The sequence below is a fragment of the Glandiceps talaboti genome, chromosome 18 (genome assembly GCF_964340395.1).
Source record: "Glandiceps talaboti chromosome 18, keGlaTala1.1, whole genome shotgun sequence".
Taxonomy (NCBI): Eukaryota; Metazoa; Hemichordata; class Enteropneusta; family Spengelidae; genus Glandiceps; species Glandiceps talaboti.
Window position 1 is genome coordinate 11,798,879 of NC_135566.1, and position 22,564 is coordinate 11,821,442.

Consider the following 22,564-nt stretch of genomic DNA (forward strand, 5'->3'; position numbering starts at 1 on the left):
TGATAATGACAACTTCGTACTTGTCAAGAAACTTGTCCAATGTTCATGTAACAGTTCATGTAATAAACATGTTAGCCAATTCAACAAGAAATCATATGAACCCTGATATGAATGATGACATGTGCTTCAAGTTACAGATAACAAGGCCTTGTGAAAACTTCCCAAAGACATCAAGAGTACTGTAGGTCAGCTAGCAGACTAAATGCAAGGCCACAATACAATTTCACAACATAGGCCACAACTTGAATGTTAGTTTCTGCCGATTGTTTCGTTGATCGCTGTAAAACTTCACTCCTGGCTATACTCTGTGAGTACAGAGTTAACATTGCAGACTACGAAAAAACATGAAGTAGTGATTTGATGACAATACAGACAGCGATAACATTATTAACAAATAAAGTTCTGCAAACTGTAGCACTACTGGACTCTGGTGAAGGGTCGTCAGTTTGTCGATAAACTCGTCTACTGTTCAAGGCCTGTATTGGTCTGTAGTTGTCTCCCAAAGGAATGTTCGTTTCTCCAAACTCATTTGTATACAACTTTAAGAAATTGTCATACTGTAAATAGAATGAAAAATTGAAACTTCTCATGTTAGAGTTCGATCTATCACAGAATAGGTACATCGATTGAAAACAACACTAGATACAACTGGAACATTCATTAAAAAAAATTGTTAGGTACAATAACATACCCCCTTACATATCATACACCACTAACAGTACTGAATAACCTGTGGCTAAACATAATTTTTATAGATGTATACATGAAAAAAAAATCAAATCAAAATGATTTTTGGGTCCGTACCCAAAACAGCGCCCTCAACGGCGATCACGATTTCTACCCATTCCTGTACTGCTTATAGATAATATCGACCACTAATTAACATGTGCAATGTCAAATTATTGGTATTTTAACAGTTGTCAATGAATATATTGTAGTTGTCTGATCAAAAAATGATACTCCAGTTACAACTAATACAGTTACAACATAGCGACAGATTCAAAACTGAACTTTTGCTCAAGATTTAACTTGTCACTACACAACCTACATATAATATTGGTCACTAATTAACAGATACAATGTCTTTTTATAAGTGATTCCCCAATTTTTAGTGAATGTATCTTTGGTTATTTGCATGACAAAAAAAAAACCCCAATTGCAGCTAGTGCAGGTCCCATGAGATGGTTTGACTACATTCACGTATATAAAACTAGGAAAAATGTATATAAGTGAAACAGATATGGAGAGTACACTACACTATAAAGGAGACAATGGTATAGATGGGCGAAAACACCAGACAATTTAACAGAGAGAAGCACGAAGTCAGACATGACTGTGTTTCACTATTGCGCTGTTGACCTGCTTGAAAAGAATATACTATTTCAGTTGATGTTATCTTACTATATCCAAAAACATTGTTTTCATCCATGTATGAGTTATGAATGTGCTTTTTACCATGCATGTCACTTTCGATTGTTTTTTGACTTTTTTAGTAAACATTGATAAGTATATACATAAATAAGACACGTGCTTTGCAGAATCATGGTAAAATACTGACCTGTTGCTGTGAGATCTCTACGTGATTTTCAAACATTGTCCATACAACGGCCTCGTCGCAGTTTGGTGTAGTAAGAGAGCCAGAGTAACGATAAAACTGCCATGTGTCATGGGGCAACATTGATAGTACAGGTAAAGGAGATGTAAAAGTATACTTCTGACCTGAAGAGAATGAATGTGAAGCGGAAATGAGTTTCAATGTTTGGAGCAACATTAAAAAATGTGCGACCTACAAATCTTTGGTGGTTTGTTTGTAATATAGATATATGTGCATGCATGCATGCATACATACATACATACATACATACATACATACATACATACATACATACATACATACATACATACACATACATACATACATACATACATACATGCATGCATGCATGCATGCATGCATGCATGCATACATACATACATACATACATACATACATACATACATACATACATACATACATACATACATACATACATACATACATACATACATACATACATACATACATAAATCACACATGTCGATGAAACTCATGGAACCTTACCTTTGTATAAGATGCTATCAAAACCTGAGAATAACTCGCTGAAATGTTCATTGTCTTGTCCTTCAACCTGTAAAAGATAATTTCCACAACTCCTTTGTCCTGACACATCAAACCGAACTTCACAAGTGCATTCATTTTATTGGCAATATCCAGTGTTGGACACATAAAACAAAAGTGGCAATGTATCATTTCGTCAAATTTAACAATCTATAGAACTAATGGGTCATTTAGTTTCTTTGGCGGGGTGGGGGGGGGGTGATGAATTGATAGAGAATCACTAAACTGTTGTGTTTATTCTGTTCCAATTCCGTAGTACATCTTTTACTATTACTTTACAGTGATGTTGAGACATGTACATGTAACTTTGATATCAACCACAAATACGTACGTGCATTCCAAGTTTACCTACCACCTGTACATGCCCAGGACCCCAACCCCCAACCCCACGACAGGGGTCACATCCCCTCCTGCCGAGCTCTCCCCGTATTCGTGGCATCAGCTATCAGATACTAGCTAGATGTCCCAACCTTTTGAACATTTCAGCCGTGTGTTTAAAGATGAATTGTTACTATGTGATGGTTTTGACTAAGTACAATACTTTATATGTACAATTTAGAATCAAAAGGTCAACTTGCTTAGTGACAGTAATTTACCTGGTTTTACAGGAACGAGTCGGAGACGTTTTTAGTGTGGTCCACTGACCTCACTAATTAGCTGGACGACACTGACCAGTTAAAACGCATAACTTACCTTAATAAACGTTCCCAGCACCATTATTCCTTGAGAGTCCGATTTGGCCTCATTTATGTCAGCAAATTTCTCCGAATTGTATCCAACAAGATGCATCTGGAGAAAGACAGACAGACAGACAGACAGACAGACAGACAGACAGACGGACGGACGGACGGACGGACGGACGGACGGACGGACGGACGGACAGACAGACAGACAGACAGACAGACAGACAGACAGACAGACAGACAGACAGACAGACAGACAGACAGACAGACAGAAAATAAAATGAGAAACGACAGGAAAAAGAAGAAGCGTAAATTGGTAGAACATTGTATAAACTTTATATTCATTGAACGTCAAATAAATTCTTCTATGAGAAATACTTGATAGAGATTGAAAAATGATGTACATTGAAAGTTTGCATACCTCAGCAGGATGCCTGTAGCCGTTGAGGGAGTGTTCAGATCCCCTGAATCCTTGCAAAGCCCAATGAAAATGAAGCTCAACGAGTTTATATTTAGCGGGCAATCCACCTCCAGATACATAAAAGTCACTTGTAAAACTGACTTGAACTGAAAGAAAACAACATTTACGTTTATACAATGAAGGAATGAAAACACACGTTCCTCATATAGTCCGATTAGTCGATGCATAGGAATGATCTGACTTGTCACGATAAACGCACACTATATATATAGATCACAGCGATGTCAAAATAAGTCCTGGGTATTATGCAAATTAAAACGGTTTTCTTACCTGTGTATCCTTTATTTTCTAAAATCATTATGCCACCTGGGCGTGTAGTGTTCTCTACTTTTTCACCACCATCAGCATTCCAAACTAATTTCCCCATCGACTTGGGGAGAGCATCGTATGTGACAATGTTAATTGGTGATTGATTATCACCTCCACATGTTGGGTACTTCTCAGGCCAGTAGTTTGGACCTATCGGGAAATGTAGACATTGCACCATATATGGATGAGTGAATTAACGTTATGGCTATAATGGATGGGGGGGGGGGTCTTTACACAATCCTACGGTAATATTACATGAACAGTCCATTAATTTACACCAGCCTATAGGCAGTACTATGTATTATGGTAATCGAGCTTTTCAATCTGTGCCCCTCGTCCTCGTCTAAGGAATTCGAATGCCTTGCCATCAGAGATCCGAGCTGCTTCTTCATGCGACGTACAATTTTAAAAGCAGTTTCAAAACTTACCGTTTCAGGTCGTTCTTTCATTAGATATTGTATATATTTTACCTTTATGCATGACTTGTGTACCTTTTTACTAGTATTTTCCTAGTATCTGGACATTTTTAACAGTTTTTAAAATCGTGTATTTTTGTTGTCTTTTAGGGATTTTTTCTCTCAGTTCTACAGCATTGTGATTATTTTTGTTATAATGCGCTTTATAAGAAATGAAGATTAGGATATTAAGGATTAGCATAATTAAAAATGTGTGCATGTCTGTGTCTGTCTATGTGTGTGTGTGTGTGTGTGTGTGTGTCTGTCTCTGTCCGTCTGTGTATGTGTATGTCTGTCTGTGTATGTATGTATGTATGTATGTATGTATGTATGTATGTATGTATGTATGTATGTATGTATGTATGTATGTGTGTGTCTGTCTGTCTCTGTCCGTCTGTGTATGTGTATGTATGTATGTATGTATGTATGTATGTATGTATGTATGTATGTATGTATGTATGTATGTATGTATGTATGTATGTATGTATGTATGAATGTGTGTCTGTCTGTCCGTCTGGTCTGTGTCTGTGTCTGTGTCTGTGTCTGTGTCTGTGTCTGTGTCTGTGTCTGTGTCTACATGTGTCTGTGTCTGTGCTCGTTTGTTCACTTTGTGTTATAGTTTGCGTAGTTGTACAGCCCAACACCGAAATATCGATGTAGGGATCATTTAACTTGTTTTATCTGAGTTCATTTTTGTGTTACTAATTACACATTCAAGTTTTTGCGTTCATTCTTTTGTTACTAATTATTTACCTTCGATTTTTTTACAATATTAACCATACCTATAACAATCGTACACTCAGTCTGGGAGATAGAAATTGTAAAAAATACAATATATATATATATTTGTAATCACACGTGTCAAATTATTCTAATATTTTAGTGTCATCTGAACTAGACACGGTGGTTGATATCGCTAGGTAATTACAGCTATGTGTAAATGTTCGGTACCTAGTACTTCTCATCACAAAACTAATTAACCAAGTCTGTTTGGTTGGCTAGTACCAAGTTGTACCAAGTAACGATTCCAATATGACCTGAACGCATGTGAACAGAATACGATAGTCGGCAACTGACGTCATCAACGACACTGTGTTATTTATAATTATCTATGGTAAGTATGGTACGATTTGGACTGATTTGATCGATATCTTAAACATTAACACGGTACATACACTCCAATGCCATGAATGTCCTTTCATACTCATATACCATACCCTAATAAATCTCTCATTGCCGATATTACATCGACTTCCATCGACGTCTACCTAGTATAATATCTAGGTTGTCAATCCGGGTTAGCTATGACACGCTGAAACATATTGGTTATATATATGTAATCATATACTTCAGATATTATGTTGAATCCTCACCTGTATCTCCCTTATAACTCCAGCCTAGATAGAACGAGAGAGAGAGAGAGAGAGAGAGAGAGAGAGAGAGAGAGAGAGAGAGAGAGAGAGAGAGAGAGAGAGAGAGAGAGAGAGAGAGAGAGAGAGAGAGAGAGATTACATCAAAGCTCTAAATAAGGGAGCATATAGAACTCCGTTGCAGTGTTTAAAGTAACATACTAAGATGACCCATGGAAAAAATCGTTCCATCTATTCATGTGTTATGGTTTTGCTGATTGATATACAGGAACCTAAATTACTATATGATGATTTGAGCCGGGATAGAAATTAAGAAAGCAAACCACACATAAAAAAAACTCAAATAAAATCTCAATCTCCAATACTATAATTACAAACCTTTATCCGACTCGGAGTTTGAGTCTGCGAACACTGATATCGTAGCCACAGGGTTGGTCCCCACAATAATAACGAATGGAACAATGATGAAGTAGTTGCTGACCATCATTTTGTGCATGTTGCTCTGTGAAATAAAGAGGCAGATGTGTAACAACATTTTATAAAGGGTGAGAGTTAAATTTTATACAGCTTGTCCGGTATTTATTAATAAAGGTTAAATTTATCCCTTTGAACATATATGGTAGTGATGAACGGCTTCCGTAATGAAGGGGTAATATTCTAACTGTAAAGTTAATCATTAGGTCATCGTAGGCGCATATCTATGCTAGACTGTACCGTTGTTCCTATACAGAGTGTGATGCTGTACTGTAGCGATGAATGCGTCACCTGTTTGGGAACGGGGATGTGCACATGTGACACACCTGGGGCACATACCTGAGTCACCAGGTGACGTCATTATGAACACAACTGGTGGTTTGAGAGATTTGTGTCCATACACCACGTCCTCTGATGTGTTGACACAGTATTGATTTGTAGAAGTTCAAGACTCACCCATTTTCCGGTGCATCCTTCATAGTTGACGTGGAAGTGTATTTTTAGATTCTCCCAACTTGATGAGCACCCCACCCAATCCCCATCCTGTGGCCCTCCACACCTAAGCTCACATTGCCTCTAAACTTCAAAAGAAGTTGATCACCAACAATACAGTATATACATGTAATAAACTATTCGAGTGACTTACAATATTATATCTTGTTTACGATGACCTGCTGTTACCACGATAAATATGACGATACTTTCGTCTGTGTATGAACCTGTGGATTGGAAGCAACGAAACCATCATGTGCACGTGGTGCACAGGCACTCAAATCAATGTGTAGAAAAAAAATATGTATTGTATGTAAATAAGACTTATTTACACTCATATTTTTTTTAAATCATACACATTGATTCGAGTGCCTGTCACAGTGACGTGATGTATGTAATACAGTTTTAGCAATTATTTACAATAACCCCCCCCCCCCCATGATATATTATTGAAATATGGTTGTATATTACTCCTAGCCTTGGAATAATACCGTTAGACCAACAACACACATGACCCTATTCATTTCCTCTAGACCGTTACCATGGTTATAGTCTGATAAGCGTAACTGTCTAGAAAAGTATATAAAATAGTTAACCACCTAACATTATATCTATGTGTTATGAGATAGAACGAAACACCGCAAGTTGCACCGTCACCCTTGATTTTGAAGGAGACAGCATCACCTACTAGTGGGAGGGAAGAAACTTTTTTTTAATTAAGTCATGTGAGAGGTAGTAGATGGTAACCTATTCAACCCTGTTACTGTTGAGCCTGAGACCTACTGACCTACTACTTCAATGACGCGATCGCTGGAGGGAGCCACCAACGGTGAATAGAAATGAAAATGGCTGCCCCCATGTAAATTTACATGCACGCACCCTCCGGTGTAATCTTTGTCGCTATTCACTATAAGGAATTGGTGTAAAATGAGTTCTTTCCGCATTGGAAGCAAGCTATTACGACTAGCATCTGGTATTGGTGTTGGTGTTACCGCTGTTGTATGTGCATACAAGCTCGATAAAGATGGCAAGGTTGCCCTGTCATCATGGACCACCAATCACACACCCAGTGTGCCATGGGACCATAACTGGGATAAGTAAGTGTGGATGTATTGGGATTTCTCATGTTTTAATCAACACCAATATTGCTATATCATTTCATGGAAGTCTTGAATCACATTAGTTCATGAAGCCTAACCTGTTTACGTCACAATCTGTGATATCAATGAATTTTGCTAAGCTTCATAGGGACACATAATATTTCTAAGATTGTTGTTTTCCTTGTCTACTTACAAGCTACTGTATATAAAATATGATAACACGGTAACCCAAGCCTACTTGTATTTATACATTTGTAGTATCAGGATTCGTAAACATTTTCTTTAGGGAAACAACAATCTATGACATAATATGTGCCCCTGTGGTCATGAAATGCACCTTGATGGGCCTACGGGAATATTGTTTAAAAACATGATTTTACGGATTAGGGGGACCATATTTTTTTTAATGTTTCTCATTACCTTTTCATGGCAACTATTGGTTGGTCGGTCAGTCAGTTTTTTTTTTAAAGTTAAAAAATACAAAATCATCATCTTCATGTTTCCATGCCTCGAGCTCCTTTTCCTCCTCTCTATCTTCTTTTTATTGGATTTCTGGTAACAAGTCCTTTCCCAACTTCTCTACATTTGTCATGTTCTCTACTTGAATAATTTCTATCATGAAAGAAATGCTCTGTTAACTTCATGAACAAATGTTGTAGTCACTGCCATGACTGTAGATAACGTCAATAGTCCAGACACTTGCTTATTCTTGCCAGAGAGGGCGATGTTCCGCAAAATATTAAGAGTGGGCGAAAAAAAAATTTAATTTGTCCAAGCTGAAAATTTGGGTCAGTTGGGTAATGAGAAAATGAAATAGGGTCACCCTAATATATATTATATCTACCTATAGGTGTTAATATTGAATAGCCATATAATAAAATGTATCTTTGTTTTCATCAACACTTTGTAATCCCACTCATACATAAAAAAGATAGCACCAGTTACAAAATGAAAGCATGTACATTTTTTTAAAGATCATAAGAACAAAAGATTTTGATGAGGGAAATTGTTAGTAAGATAATAACAATGGTTGAGTGTCACTTGTTAAAGGGGCACAAGCTGAGTTTATACATATTTGGGTGTAGTTTTTACTACATATTTAAAAGATACTCACAGTATTGTACCTACTGACACACACTTAACCATCACTTGCAATTAAATGAACTCATACTGGTATTATGATAACACCCATAAACGATCTGATGACGTTATATTTGTTACATATAAAAATAATATTCAGGAAATCCCTACCATGCATTCAACTAACCATGCCAGAAGACAATCGTAATGGTATAGGAGACATGCCTAAACATTAACGTTATATTGGAATGTAGTTTTATCTAAGTATTTTCACCTGAGTAAAAAGCTTACAAACTCAGCTTGTGCCACTTTAATATTATCATATGTATTAATTTTGTGTTACAGACGGGATCCTGGTAGCCTTGTTAAACCAGTAACTAAGGTGACTGAGTTAGATACCGGAGAAACTCACAAAGAAAAACTAGAAAACGCTAAGTCAACAGCAACTAGGCATTTGTTCTTAATAAGACATGGTCAGTATGATATGTCATCACATATAGATGAAGATCGCAAGTTAACAGAATTAGGTAAGTTGAGGACTGATCTCAACCAAGTCTACAGACAGAAAGTTTAACAATTTTACAGGTATACAGGTCTACAGGTACCAGCTTTACAGCTGTTTTCACTAAGTTTCAGGAAAGAGAGCAGATTATTTAAATAAGCTATAATAGGACTGATTTCAGCCAAGTTTGTAGACAGAAATTTTAGCAGATTGAGTATAAGTAAGGAAGGTTAGAGCTGTGTCTGGCCAAGAAAGTTAACAGATTAAGGTAATTTAGGTCAAGATGGATTCCAGACAAGTGTGCAGACAGAAAGTGAAAGTTAACATATTGAGGTAAGTTAAGAACTGTTTTTAGCTAAGTCTACAGTCTAGAATGGAATATTGGAAAAAATGAATCAAACTGAACAACATCCTCTTACTTACAGCTATCGAATGGACGTTGGTTTAATTAACTGTACTCACAGAAGGGTGACACTATTGGTGATAGATTCATACTGCCATAGACAGTGGAGAAGTTCTCCTCATGTCTGTGATTCTACAGAGGAACTGCTATCACCCACTTTTGTAATCTACCACATTGAACAACAATAGATTTAGTTTTTGCATCTATCTTAATAAACTGAGACCTCGTTGGCCAGAGTAGTACATTTTTGTGTATATTTTGGTGACTTGTTATTTCTAGGAAAGCTTCAAGCAGACAAGACTGGCCAAAGACTTAAAAACCTAAACCATCCCTATGACATAATAACTATTTCTACCATGCAACGTGCCAGAGAAACTGGTGATATCATCAGGAAACACTTACCAGATGCAAATGTTGGCTTTTGTGATTTTATAAGAGAAGGTGCACCAATTCCACCAGAACCACCAGTTGGTCACTGGAAACCTGAAGTCAAAGTAAAGTCATGTCTTTTCATTTGTTGTTATAGTTAGTACATTGTATTGTGATTTGTGGTTGTACATGGTACATTCAATCTACAACCAGTGACAAGCTAGTATTTACAAGTGAAACTTGTTACAGAGATGGAAATTAATTACAGTGCTCCCAATCAAAGTAAGAATAATGAAGTACTGCAATATATTGATACATTACAGAACTTGTCCTGATATAATGACATAGATTTTGCTATAATAGTCACTACATTGCCTACATAGTAGCAAAGTTTTATAACAGTGTACTTTATATGCCACCCAAAAAGGCCAACTGGTGTGCAATATTCATAGTTGCAAATAAACACCTGTCTATTGGTAGATATCATCATGGCTAGATGTACAGAGTGATGTATTAGACAACAAACCTTGGTAACTGTAAGAGGTGCCAAATTTGAAATTTGTTGTGATTGAAATTATCAGTAATGATGTGCACAATTGTGGCATATCATTGATCTAAATTCTGTACAAAGACACAGACCCATTTTAGTAATGTATGAAAATGTTGCAGTAGTTTGTCATTCACACTTTTATTAGAAGCACTGTAATGAATTGGATTAATAACACTTGGCACAGCATGTTGGAACTACAGAGACACATATTTTATGGTTTGATAAGAATAGTTTATGATATGTCAGCGGAACTTGATATTCATTAGTGAATGTGAGCTTTTATATAAAGAAGCAATAAACTGTTCTTGAAATGTATCACAAGTTTCGGTAGTTGCAACATGCTGAGGCGAGTGTCATTAATCCAATTCATTTATTAACTTTCCCAGTTTGTAACAAATTACACTTCTAAATAGTCTAGTTCCCGTAAGTGCGCATTATAATTGCTACTATCATCTCTACTCGCATCATCATGTTTATATGAATGTTGTCGGGGGTGAGCACAGATTTCTATGCAAGAGTAATGACTTTGACCATATGTGAGTGGAGATGATCATAGTAATCGTAGCGCACATAGGAACTAGACTAGTTTGCAAATGATTGCCTGTCACTGGTTGTTTTCTGTGTATTGATCATTTTGCTTCTGGGTCAAACCATTTGGTTCATCCTTTTTAAATGATATACAGGCATGTAAACATTGACAATAACTCTTCGCTCAAAAAAGTCAATTTAACTATTATAACAAGGACTGTTTAAACAACTTAAAACTTCCATAATTTATTATGCATGTGATAATTATGATTTCAATATCAATTTTTCATCTTTTTTTGCAGCAGTTCTTTGAAGAAGGAGCCAGGATAGAGGCAGCTTTCAGAAAGTATTTCTACAGAGCAGACCCAGAACAAACTAAAGACAGCTATGAAATACTTGTGTGTCATGCCAATGTTATTAGATATTTTGTTTGTAGGTAAGTTATTTGTCTTTTATTATATACATGTACACATGATTTTATGTAATACAGACAGAGAGTGTCATCAGGGACTTCAAAATACTGTAAACCGTAATACTGATGACCAAGCTGTCATGACAGCCGAGTTTTTCTAAAGTACAGGATGGGTGAGGGACCACAGTCACAGGAGAAATAAGACAGACACAGACACAGACACAGACACACACACACACACACACACACACACACACACACACACACACACACACACACACACACACACACACACACAGAGATGTCACAGGTGTTGAAAGTATTTTCCATCAATTTTCCCCATGGTTACCCATCTATCAAAATAGTGCTCTAACATAACAGCAAATTGACTGGTGGTCTCACTTACTTCCTGTTGACAACTATGAGATGGTAACGTTTCAACAGCAATTTATCATAATCTACTGCTTCATTGTTAGCCATAACACCTTTCCTCTCAATAAGGCACTCAAAGTGGTAGCCCAACAAGTTACTTTTGGCCACTTAACTCTGCAAAATGCTCAAATCTACACAAGGTATGCTTCCATATCACTGCAACATGGACTCACATGCACATTAGTTGAAACATTTAGACTTACGGCAAGAATAAATAAACAGATGAAGAAATTCACTCACAGTAAAGACAGTCCCATAAATTCAATTGCCACACTTTATTTATGTGAGTCCAGCAAACATTCACTCTCCATTTTCTCTTTTACAATACACCAAGAAAGTAGACACCATTGTAATGGCAAATGCTATCAGTGAATTTTCATGATCTTTACAAAGGTTCACGTTTGTTGGTATGTGTACTCTCTTCTCCAAGGGAAATGACTAAAAGTTTTTTTTTTTCATTTTTACAGAGCACTGCAGTTTGCACCTGAAGCCTGGCTAAGAATTAGTCTGTATAACGGTAGTATAACATGGCTTGCCATTAGACCGTCTGGGAGAGTATCACTTAAACTTCTAGGTGATTCCGGTCACCTTGCCCCAAATGAACTCACCACCAATTAAATCATTACAATTCTTTCAATCCAGCCTTGAACAAAAATGTTTAAATAGATGTTGCTTTATAGCGTAACGAGTAAATGTGTTAGATGTGAATTTTTGACCAAGAACAGTAACAGACTACAAGTGAGATTATCCATTTATATACTGGACTAATATGGAGTACATCCAAAATTCTGGACATTCATAGGACTTTTGTGTCACTTCCTATGGTATTAACATAATATAGGTATAAAGTGTGTAATGTATTCACAAAATTGACAGTGGTGTAAAATTGTAGTATGTCCATGTTGATACATATTAATGTAATGATATGAATTGAACTCCTGAGATCATTCAAATATCCACAACTTCCCGATATTTTTAACAGTGTGGGTAAACATTTGCTGACATATAAAAATGCTAAGTTTTAAAAACTTATCAGATATTCCTGTACTTATCATGATATATGCAGTATGTGCTAATGTGGTTAACATATTTTGGGGTGAGCTGTAATACAATGAAAATTGCAAATCCTAAAACAAAAACATCATTTTGCTAAAAAAAAATCGTATCAGCATTGCTAAATGTTATTGTCTGGCTCGACGAAAAAAAATCTAATTAACATTTCTACATGCTTTCATCTTTCATGACAAGAATTAAAGTTCAGTTGTTACATTGTAGTCAATTGACTGTCTCAAAAATATCAGAATGAACACACCAACATTAGGTTTACCTTCATGTGTTGTCATTGTGCATTTAAAAACTGATAATGGTAACTCACTGTCGGCACAAAGAAAATGTAGCAATGGTGGTTAAGACTTATCACATAGCAGATGATGAAAAAAGCAATGTTAGTAAGATTTTGTTCAGCCACGCAAAATTTTGTTACAGGTTTCATGACAATGTCTTTGGAACATAGCCAGTCTGTGTACACTGAGTGTCTTGCACTAGTCACCATACAGCTCACAACTTCATCTCAGGAACTCTGACAGATATGAATTACTTTCAATCAACCACAAATGTACAATCCACTTGGAACCATGCAATTTCTGGAGAATGTTTCAGTCTTAAAAATCGTTACGCTCATCTATTTGGAAAAGTGGAAATTTAACTGTCAGAGTTAAGAGAACAGATTCTCTCACAGACAAGTATTTGTATTTATCATTAAAAATGTGACATGTGATCTGCTGTGAAAAAGTTGTCTTTTTTTGAAAGTGACCGCTGCATTTGACAAGGATAAATGGAGTGGACAGGGATGAAATTGGCAGGAGTGAATGGAGGACAGCGATGAAATTGGCATTGATGATTGGAGTAAATGGATGAATGGAGTGAACAGGGATGAAATTGGCAGGAGTGAATGGCATGGACGACACACACACACTCATACATATAGAAGCCAGCTTTTTTTTTCCTTTTTTTTTAGGGGGGGGGGGGGGGGGGGGGGGTTATTTTTTTACAACTGGGGGCTAAAAACCCGGCGTTTTAGATCCCCATTTTGGACACCATGTTCATAATGACCATTGACTCCAATTTCTTTGCTGTTTTTCGCTTGGTCACAAATATACATCATCCCTCCTAGTCTGATCAGTGCTTACAACAAGTATCGTAAAATAATGTAGATATAAACTCAGATTTACCTATGGGCAAATATTGATACTAATTACCCCTAATCCCAAAGTGTGTTTGTGTGTGTACACTGTCCAATCAGTGATACCCTTGTAATTACTTCATATTACAACCCATGCACTAGTTGTCTAGAATGCTGTTGATCAGAATGTTGTTTTTATCAGTAGTAGCCAGTGGCTTTGTAGGTGCTGAAAACTTGAGTCGTCTCCCCATCAAAATATCAAACAGACATATATTGATACCAAATAACATTGGGTGTCTGATCTAAGTTTACGCCATAGTCTTATCAGTTTGTTTATGTCTGTGAAATTTACGTCATATTGCCATATATACAATATTCCCAACTTTCACAGACATAAACAAACTGATAAAAGCATATATCTGATCATGTATGACAGTTTGATAGTGTGATAAGGAGAAGACTTTTCGGCACCTACAAAGCCAGTTTGAATATTTCACCAGTGATAAAATGATGTTCTGATCAGCAGCATTTCTAGACAACTAGTGCAAAGGTAGTACCGTCAAAATGTGCGATAAATGACCACAGTATATCTAATGAATAGTTAAACTTGACAACATGTGTTTATTTCATTTGTACTATAAGTATATCTAAATCTATATCAAGATTTACAAAAGAAAGGAGTACAAACAAACAAAGCATACTTGTACAGCAAACTTCCCTGGAAATCTATGAAGCATGTGCAGCAAATGGCTATTAAAAATCTGACTCTGATCTCACCTACATTACATCTACAGAAGTTGCTGTTATTGAAAACTAAAGCAAAGTAAGCTATACAAAGAACAGAAAGAATTTTTTTTTTTTTTATGTTGACATGTGGACTATCAATAGTTTATATCCGAAATTATATCGATGAATAATCTGATCCTGAACTAAAAATACTTCAGTTGCTCTCTTGAACTTAGAAACAAGCAGTTCACTCCTCCTGTCTAGAAAAGTACTATTTTTGGGCTTTTAGATTGTTGTGATTATGTATATGAGTCTATCTTCATACAGTGTGATTGGAATCACACAACTGATGACGTACCACAGTGGTACAACGTTAACTTGTGGACTACGATAACCATATGTTATGTGACTCAGTCACTCTGTCAAAGTATACATACCATAACAAGTCAAGTTATCAACCCAAAAAGGCATTTGTAATTTTTATGTGCCACATACCAAATCTCTTTTGTCAGTGAATCACATCACTCTAGTAAAAGTGAAAATGAACAAAACAGTCTAATCCACATTTCAACTTTATAGGAAGACACTACACGCATCCTACATTTTAGAATTAAAGGTCTCATTAAAAAAAAATCACAGACAAAACTTCAAAAGTGACGTTTGATAATACACAATTTCTTTGGGTTTTTTATCTCTTAGAATACTGTTGATTGATACAAAGAGATGATGAAATTTCACGTCTGTCTGTCAATATATCATCAAAATATCCATGATGACAATAAATAGGAAAATTCTCTTATATACAGATGGTATTTAAAAACAAAAGGTGGTACTACTAGCTACGTTGGTCTGCCTGGTCCATTGGTTTCCATTAAGCCGGCAATACCTTGATGTTCTGGACTGTGTCGAGACTGAAATGACAATATAGATGGTATGTTACAGCAAAGATGGGACAGATATCATTTTCATTTCAAATGATGACATTTTATTTTGTTGTGTTAGCACCTATTGTTTATTTGCAAAACACCAACAAAGTCACATCAAAATATAACAATTTGAAAAACATTGCTAAAAGTGAATTGTTTTTGAAAATGATCCATTTACATTCAAACACAGTCTGTGTAAATGGGGGACAATGGATGGGAAGGTTCGAAAACAGAGTCATGTAAATATGACCAAAACTCAAATGATTCAAAACACACATATTTGACCCCATGAATGACCCCATTCACATGTCACATGTTTCTATTTGTTCTACAAGTTCATGACTCAAATATAGAGTCCATCTACGGTTAATTCACAGCAGGAGTTCAGCAAGGTATATGGGAACAAATCCATACAATATGCCATATTCTGGTTACCAAAGTTACTGCCACTTTGTAGGTAAGCATCACAAGAGGGCATGTGAGGGAAGTTACGTGAGGGCTACAATTTTCGTCATGGCCACTAATCATACAACTATGAATGAAGTCATGAACAAAATGTGTGTTCAAAAACTTTGTGTGCCCGTTAGAAGAGCATTGCATGCAGTAGTGGTTTATAGACATGTTTTAATTATTCAATTTATTGGCAGTCACATTTAAACTGTACTTTATCATTTATGCTACAATACTCAACCACTCTGGCCCAAAACAGCTTGTGAACAGCACTTCTAGTGGCCAAACCATGAAATCTTTTGTCTTTCCTATAACTGGAGTATGGCATATCGTGTGATAACATGGGGTTAATTTTAATATGATACTTTCACTTCATGTTACTTCTATGGATTTCATACATACTCAACCAGATTTGCAATAAGTGTAATGATGTAAATAATAGTGTGTATTATTTAAACAATAATGTACGCCCTCCCAGCCCATAATGGACGAAAGCAAACTTTGAACGACATAATAGGCGAGGCGACAGCCGAGCCCATTATGGAGTGCAAAGTTTGCTTGAGTCCATTATGGACAGGGAGGACGTACATTATTGTTATTATTTTATAGTTTTGCCAATTCCAGTGAATTTGTAGACCGAGAAACGCAAAACAACGTATACTATACACAGCGCTGAACATCGTCTGCCATGTTCGGCCCGGAAGCTGAATACTAATCATAGCGACACACGTACGTACACGTACACACACATATACACTTCAGTGAACTGCTGTGAACACAAATTTGTTTCATGAATGCGTTGTATTTTTAAACAGTGGAAATGACAATCATAAGTAACAACATACATTTCGAAAAAATACCTAGTCGTATGAAGAAACAGAACAATAAGCTTGTATTATTATGCTCGTTCCAGGGCCTCGATGCCCAATAACGGAGTACATTATCAGTAATAATGTACAGCGATGACGTCACAAAATTCACTGGAATTGGTAATGCTATAATATAATTCCTAACAATCGCACTTAGCGTTTAGATAGTATTTTATGTATAAAATAATATGACAGACAGGTACTTGGAATTCAGAATATACTGACATTATATCATAGTAAAAGTAAACTCACTTTTTTCTTTTTCTTGTCCTTCTTTTTCTTCCTCTTCTCACCGTCACCTTCATGTTTCTTTTGTTTTTTATGTTTCTTGTCGTGACTAGCATCTACTGTGGTTTCAGCTACTGTTAATAGTCAGAGAGGGATTGTACTGAATTATAATTACAATGTTTCATACAAAATAATTTGCACTGAAAATTCATAAACCACAGTCACGATTTCAGACTACAAAAACTGAAGAAAAAAAATCATAATCATAGTATAACCTACATAAGTACATATGGTTTCCTCAGCAAAAATACTGTACAGGATTAGGTATTGTGACACAGATGGACACATAAACACACAAACATAAATGCATGCACAAACACACACAATGTACATACATATGCACACATACATGCATGCATGCACGCACGCACACACACACACACACACACACACACACACACACACACACACAAACATACATACACACACACACACAAACATACATACATACATACATACATACATGCATGCAAATGCACGCATGCACACACACACAGACACACACATTATCACACTAGTACTTGTACATATACATAAAGTTATCCTAAATATGAAATGTCAAAATAGAATTCATTCATCATTTTATCTACCTGGATTTTCTATTGGATCACTTCTATGCTCCTTTTTATGTTTTTTATGTTTATGTTTTCTTTTCTGTGGTTGTTGATGCATAAGTCGATATTGCTCTGGGATCTGAAAAGTATGTATGAATACATTGTCAAAAATCTTCTATTTATGGAGTACTTCTAAAGAAAATAGTGCCAGCACTAAAGTGCAGCAGAAAACACTACAAGCTCCAGTGCTAATACATGTATCCCTGAGTACCCACACTGGCACTCGCACAGCATGGAGTTCTGTTATTACTACATATGTTTATCCGAAACAACAAATTTATGTAAAAATGGCACTTGCAATCACACACTTTCTGTAGAACGAACAATAGCATCCTCATTTGCATGCAGGTAGGCAATAATGCTCTCGGTATTGCACTGCAGTGCAAATACTGCTAGTATGCACAGTATAAAATAATACAGAAAATATCATCTTCTTCTTTTCCCTCAAAAAGGTAGTTTGACAGTCATCAGAAATAAAATGACACAAATGCATGACAATATAATACACAAACACAGTGTTTTGATTCTTATGCCTTCACCTGTAAAACTGAAACAAAGTGAAAACAGCTGGCATCTCAAATGTTCACATAAGTGAACTTAGATCTTAACCCAAATCACAGTTTACAAACTTACTGGCCCTGGATGTAGTCGGAATCCGGCTAGTGCTGGTCCTGATAACGGAATGTATTCTTTCCCCAAAATTGGCTGTTTTTCAATTAATGATCTTAGGCTACTGTTGTCTTGACTCCCTACAGTATCAATCATACCTAAAACAAAACAAAAGGTACATTGTCATATTATATATGACGTCATTTGAATTGTGTTTACGTTAAGCTGGTTTGAATGCTACCAAAAGCAAAGCAATGCTTCAGGAAGTAGCACATCATATATTAGTAATACAGTGTGCTGCAGGTTGCTATCCACTCTCTGTTTAATACAATCGCATAGAAACAATATTACTGTGGTAATTGAGCCTTCAGTTTACTATGATAGACACAAACTAAAACTATTATCGCAACATGTTGATAGAACCGTGATATGCCACTGAATGGAATTTAATTAAAATCTCAGTGGGAAGGCGTGGCAGAGTTTTATGACAGAGTTTAACAAACTTACAGTGTACTGTTTTGGGACTTCCTATGTTTACACTATCTTGATCACAGGGTGATTAGAATTGCACAACAGAGGAAACACTATCACCCCCTTGTGTAATCTACCACATTAAAGAACAATAGATTTAGTTTGCATCTATCTCAGTAAACCAAAGCTTTGATTACCAGAGTCATACGAAACTCCACATTCTACATTCTAAATTCATCTGATCATCACATGGTTTAGTGTCCTTATCATATGATATCTTAAAACTCATTACTATACCACAAAGACAGACAGACAGACAGACAGACAGACAGACAGACAGACAGACAGACAGACAGACTGATAAATAAATACAGGCACTGTTGACATCAGCATATGTGAGCTGCTCAATCATTGCATACCAGAACACTCCACCTATTACCAGTCTGTTCTACTATTAGAAAGTTGAACCACATCATGACTAAACATCCACGACTCATTTCAAAATTTGTTTCAAGGGCCTTCAACAGCAGGCGTTATATATTGTACGTAACCTAAAATATTATGTCATACTATGCAAAGTTATGTATAATTCTACTATATTGTAATGGATGTAGTCTGCTTTATTTTCTTTTTTCAGTGTTACCTATATATACTGTACACTGACTGTAGTGACTTACAAGTCCATTCAGCTGGGTAAATACTTGTTTCGACTTGTGTTTTTGTTACTACTATGTTACATGATTACATGTTACTGTAATAAATATACTACTACTACTACATGACTGACTCTCTTATCTTAAAAGAGTTGAGCAATACCGAGGTGGTGAAAGTGACATTTCATGACTTACTAGAGATCAACTGAATCAGCTGTTCAGGTTGGTTCATGGCTGATTTGAGTATTTTTATTTCTAGAGAAGTCACGCGATGTACAGGTGGTAAAAGTGACTGACTAGAAATTTTGGGTCATAAATCAGTACCTCGCCTCGGTAACCGTAAATGTACTCAAGTTTTGACCCTTGACCTATTTCAGGTTTTCTCACTCAACTCAAGATACGCAGTACGAACATTGAATATCGGTATTTCTATTTTCTTACCTGGCAACGTTGGAAGGAAGGCACTCAATTGTTCTTTCACCTTTTTACTGCAGAACTTGTTATAAGTATGTTCCAGTCCATGGTGACTTACTAGATTAGTTTCACCAGTAATTCCATGTAATTCTACAAAGAAAATATAATCAAGTAATAATAATAATTTAATCCCAAAAATATATAATAATTACAAATTACAAATACATTTACTAGATAAATATGTATATCCATGTAGCTATGGGGAAAGGGGAATGGAAATAGCTGTTTTGCAATTAATCTAGTCCAACCACTATAAATACAACTGACATTAAATATTATCTGGGCATGTCCTATATGATACCATAAATCTGGAATCCTCAAAAACTTACAAATACATACAATAAACACAGCAAAAACAGATGTATATTCAAGTCTTGCATGACTTACATTCCTACAATAGATTAATTCAAGGACGTTACGACAGATCTTCTAGTCTGATGGCAATGTTTTGGGGGGTTTTTTATTTATTTTTTCATCAATATGGTCATGACATGGTCAATAATAACAATTATTTTGTTTAAATGAATTGATAGCATTTATTTATTGTTTTTCATGATCAACATATAATTACCAATTCTATCATGATTACAACATAGTCAATATTTCAGAATAAACAAACTACAATTACCCCTCAATGTCATAGATATAGAGAACAGTGTACATGAATCTTCTCGGGGCAGCTTGAGATATCTTAAAGTATATACCTGATGAGATGCATACAGTGCCATACTCAAAATGTGCCTCTACCTATTACTATTACCTAACATAGTTTCACTTTTCTTTACTGTTATCTGATATTAGACTTGGGAATGACCTTTATTATATCACTTTCCTTTTAAAACTTTCGTCTTCAATTTACAACGTATTTAAATCAAACCCAGCTGAGCCCGGTGGGGGGGGGGGGGGGGGGGCTTTGAACAGCCTGTTCTTGACATTACATAATGTTTATCATATTAGTGGGTTTTAACACTATCTCAGTACAAATACATTTTTTCCAGTTACGGATATAAATAACACCAGTCCCTAACCTAATCCCAACTCCCTAACTTGCATGCAATTGTATGTTTATATTGTACAGTCGGTCCACTATTCTTCTCGAGTTCTTGGTTCATGGACATCATTATTTGTTACGTGGAAAACGTAATGACCTTACCTTAAAAAATCTACTATTAATACACACAAAATGTGCAACTTCCGATGTTGTCGTCAGTTTTACATTCACACTAGTAACTCTGTAGGAAACGCGGAGAAACTACACGTTTGCAGCGTGTACTTACAAGGTACAGCATTTTCAAATTTCAGAGGGCTTCTCGAATCTCAAGCCCTATAACATAGCGTGCGACCAAAACAGAACACTTACCTGACATATCTCGCATTAAATAGAACGAATCTGGATCCCCAGATGATACTGTTGATGGCTTAATTGGCAGTGGTGATTTCTGTCTCATAGTCTGTAGTTTTGGTGATCTCACGCCCAATTTTTGACTCGATGGATCCGGAGGTCTTTTCATACCCTCCATTCTGCCGCCATCTTGGATATCGACTCCTATCCCAGAAATCTTTGTAAAGGTCAAAGGGTCACAGAAAAACTCTTTTACGTACGATTCCGGATTCCGAGGAAAATGGAAACTTTCATTTAAAACGGTACCACTTTTAAAATTAGGAAAAGACACACAATTCGTAATTAGTGGAATATATGTGTAATGCATTGCCAATGTTTACCTTTAGCTGTTATCAGCTAGTTTACCGACCCCACATATTCTAAAATTGAGCGTAATCCGAACCACACAATTATCATTCTAAGCCTAAGTTTGAGCCAAGTTGTGTGGCATTTTGAGCTACCTTACAGGTCTATTTTTATTTGTTTCTAAGTAATATATTGATTTGCAATATGTTAACACGGACTTGGTCTACGGTTGTTTGACATTGAAAAAAAGAAAGAAAGTAGGGTTGTCAGACTAGCTAGTCCACAACTTACACTCCTGGTAGTGTTATTCGGCCCTTTCTTCAATAAGTGTTCAATGTAAGTATAATAGCTAACTGGTCATAAGGTATAGTAGCTTTAGTTTTTCACTTGGATCGCACTGTCTCTAAGTGTCCTGTCTTTCAAAGATCGATTGTCACTTTATAACAAATACCCGACCAAGAATTCTACACACCGACTTACATTAATTATTGGCCAAAACAGTCCCATGCCGCAATTGCAAACATGCACCCAAAAAGCTTAAAATACGGATACGGTAGAATTTATTGTGAAACATGAACAAATGTTTCACAATGTACATTGATTCAAATATAATGACTTCAACTTTCCCAAAATGAAATTCAAATTTTCTTAAAGTGGCCATATGGGTATTTATTTTGGATTTTTATAAAACAATTTTATTAATATTATGGTTTCCTACTTAAAAAATCAACGTGAACCAACATATGCCAAGTCCTTTTTTGTAACTCAATACATTGTTAAAAGATTACTAAAATGTGTAAAATCTTTGTTATTGTAC

The 22,564-nt window shown here is 36.0% G+C and overlaps 3 protein-coding genes across 5 annotated transcripts; 1 reads left to right on the plus strand and 2 right to left on the minus strand.

Moving 5' to 3' along the window:
* Positions 1 to 170: 170 nt before the first annotated feature.
* On the minus strand, positions 171 to 6,291 carry LOC144449665 (carbonic anhydrase 13-like). Its single transcript, XM_078140239.1, has 8 exons — positions 6,270 to 6,291; positions 3,593 to 3,781; positions 3,263 to 3,408; positions 2,852 to 2,947; positions 2,102 to 2,168; positions 1,559 to 1,719; positions 411 to 557; positions 171 to 305 (listed from the first exon to the last, which is right to left on the minus strand). Exons 1-8 carry the CDS (start codon positions 6,289 to 6,291, stop codon positions 171 to 173), a joined length of 963 nt encoding a protein of 320 aa, XP_077996365.1.
* Positions 6,292 to 7,286: 995 nt separating this feature from the next.
* On the plus strand, positions 7,287 to 13,511 carry LOC144449379 (serine/threonine-protein phosphatase PGAM5, mitochondrial-like). Of its 2 annotated transcripts, none has more exons than XM_078139907.1 (5): positions 7,287 to 7,519; positions 8,948 to 9,129; positions 9,787 to 10,001; positions 11,257 to 11,390; positions 12,266 to 13,511. In XM_078139907.1, exons 1-5 carry the CDS (start codon positions 7,350 to 7,352, stop codon positions 12,414 to 12,416), a joined length of 852 nt encoding a protein of 283 aa, XP_077996033.1. In that variant the 5' UTR covers positions 7,287 to 7,349; the 3' UTR covers positions 12,417 to 13,511. The 2 variants fall into 2 exon arrangements, with proteins under 2 accessions (XP_077996033.1, XP_077996034.1); XM_078139908.1 differs by having other exon boundaries at positions 11,260 to 11,390.
* Positions 13,512 to 14,679: 1,168 nt separating this feature from the next.
* On the minus strand, positions 14,680 to 21,591 carry LOC144449166 (mediator of RNA polymerase II transcription subunit 19-B-like). Of its 2 annotated transcripts, none has more exons than XM_078139653.1 (6): positions 21,421 to 21,591; positions 20,028 to 20,150; positions 18,487 to 18,620; positions 17,830 to 17,932; positions 17,204 to 17,310; positions 14,680 to 15,617 (listed from the first exon to the last, which is right to left on the minus strand). In XM_078139653.1, exons 1-6 carry the CDS (start codon positions 21,578 to 21,580, stop codon positions 15,546 to 15,548), a joined length of 699 nt encoding a protein of 232 aa, XP_077995779.1. In that variant the 5' UTR covers positions 21,581 to 21,591; the 3' UTR covers positions 14,680 to 15,545. The 2 variants fall into 2 exon arrangements, with proteins under 2 accessions (XP_077995779.1, XP_077995778.1); XM_078139652.1 differs by having other exon boundaries at positions 17,204 to 17,313.
* Between the last annotated feature and the right edge of the window lie 973 nt (positions 21,592 to 22,564).

Excerpts from the sequence above, each read along its gene's own strand:
- LOC144449665 (XM_078140239.1), bottom strand. The coding sequence starts at position 6,291 with ATGACGTCACCTGGTGACTCAG. Across the intron at positions 3,782-6,269 it reads GACGTCACCTGGTGACTCAG|GTCCAAACTACTGGCCTGAG; the intron begins GTATGTGCCCCA and ends ATTTCCCGATAG. Across the intron at positions 2,948-3,262 it reads GCTACAGGCATCCTGCTGAG|ATGCATCTTGTTGGATACAA; the intron begins GTATGCAAACTT and ends GTCTTTCTCCAG.
- LOC144449379 (XM_078139907.1), top strand. The coding sequence starts at position 7,350 with ATGAGTTCTTTCCGCATTGGAAGCAAGCTATTACGACTAGCATCTGGT. Across the intron at positions 7,520-8,947 it reads TGGGACCATAACTGGGATAA|ACGGGATCCTGGTAGCCTTG; the intron begins GTAAGTGTGGAT and ends TTTGTGTTACAG. Across the intron at positions 9,130-9,786 it reads TCGCAAGTTAACAGAATTAG|GAAAGCTTCAAGCAGACAAG; the intron begins GTAAGTTGAGGA and ends TGTTATTTCTAG.
- LOC144449166 (XM_078139652.1), bottom strand. The coding sequence starts at position 21,580 with ATGGAGGGTATGAAAAGACCTCCGGATCCATCGAGTCAAAAATTGGGC. Across the intron at positions 18,621-20,027 it reads CTTCCTTCCAACGTTGCCAG|GTATGATTGATACTGTAGGG; the intron begins GTAAGAAAATAG and ends GTTTTGTTTTAG. Across the intron at positions 17,314-17,829 it reads TGATCCAATAGAAAATCCAG|TAGCTGAAACCACAGTAGAT; the intron begins GTAGATAAAATG and ends GACTATTAACAG.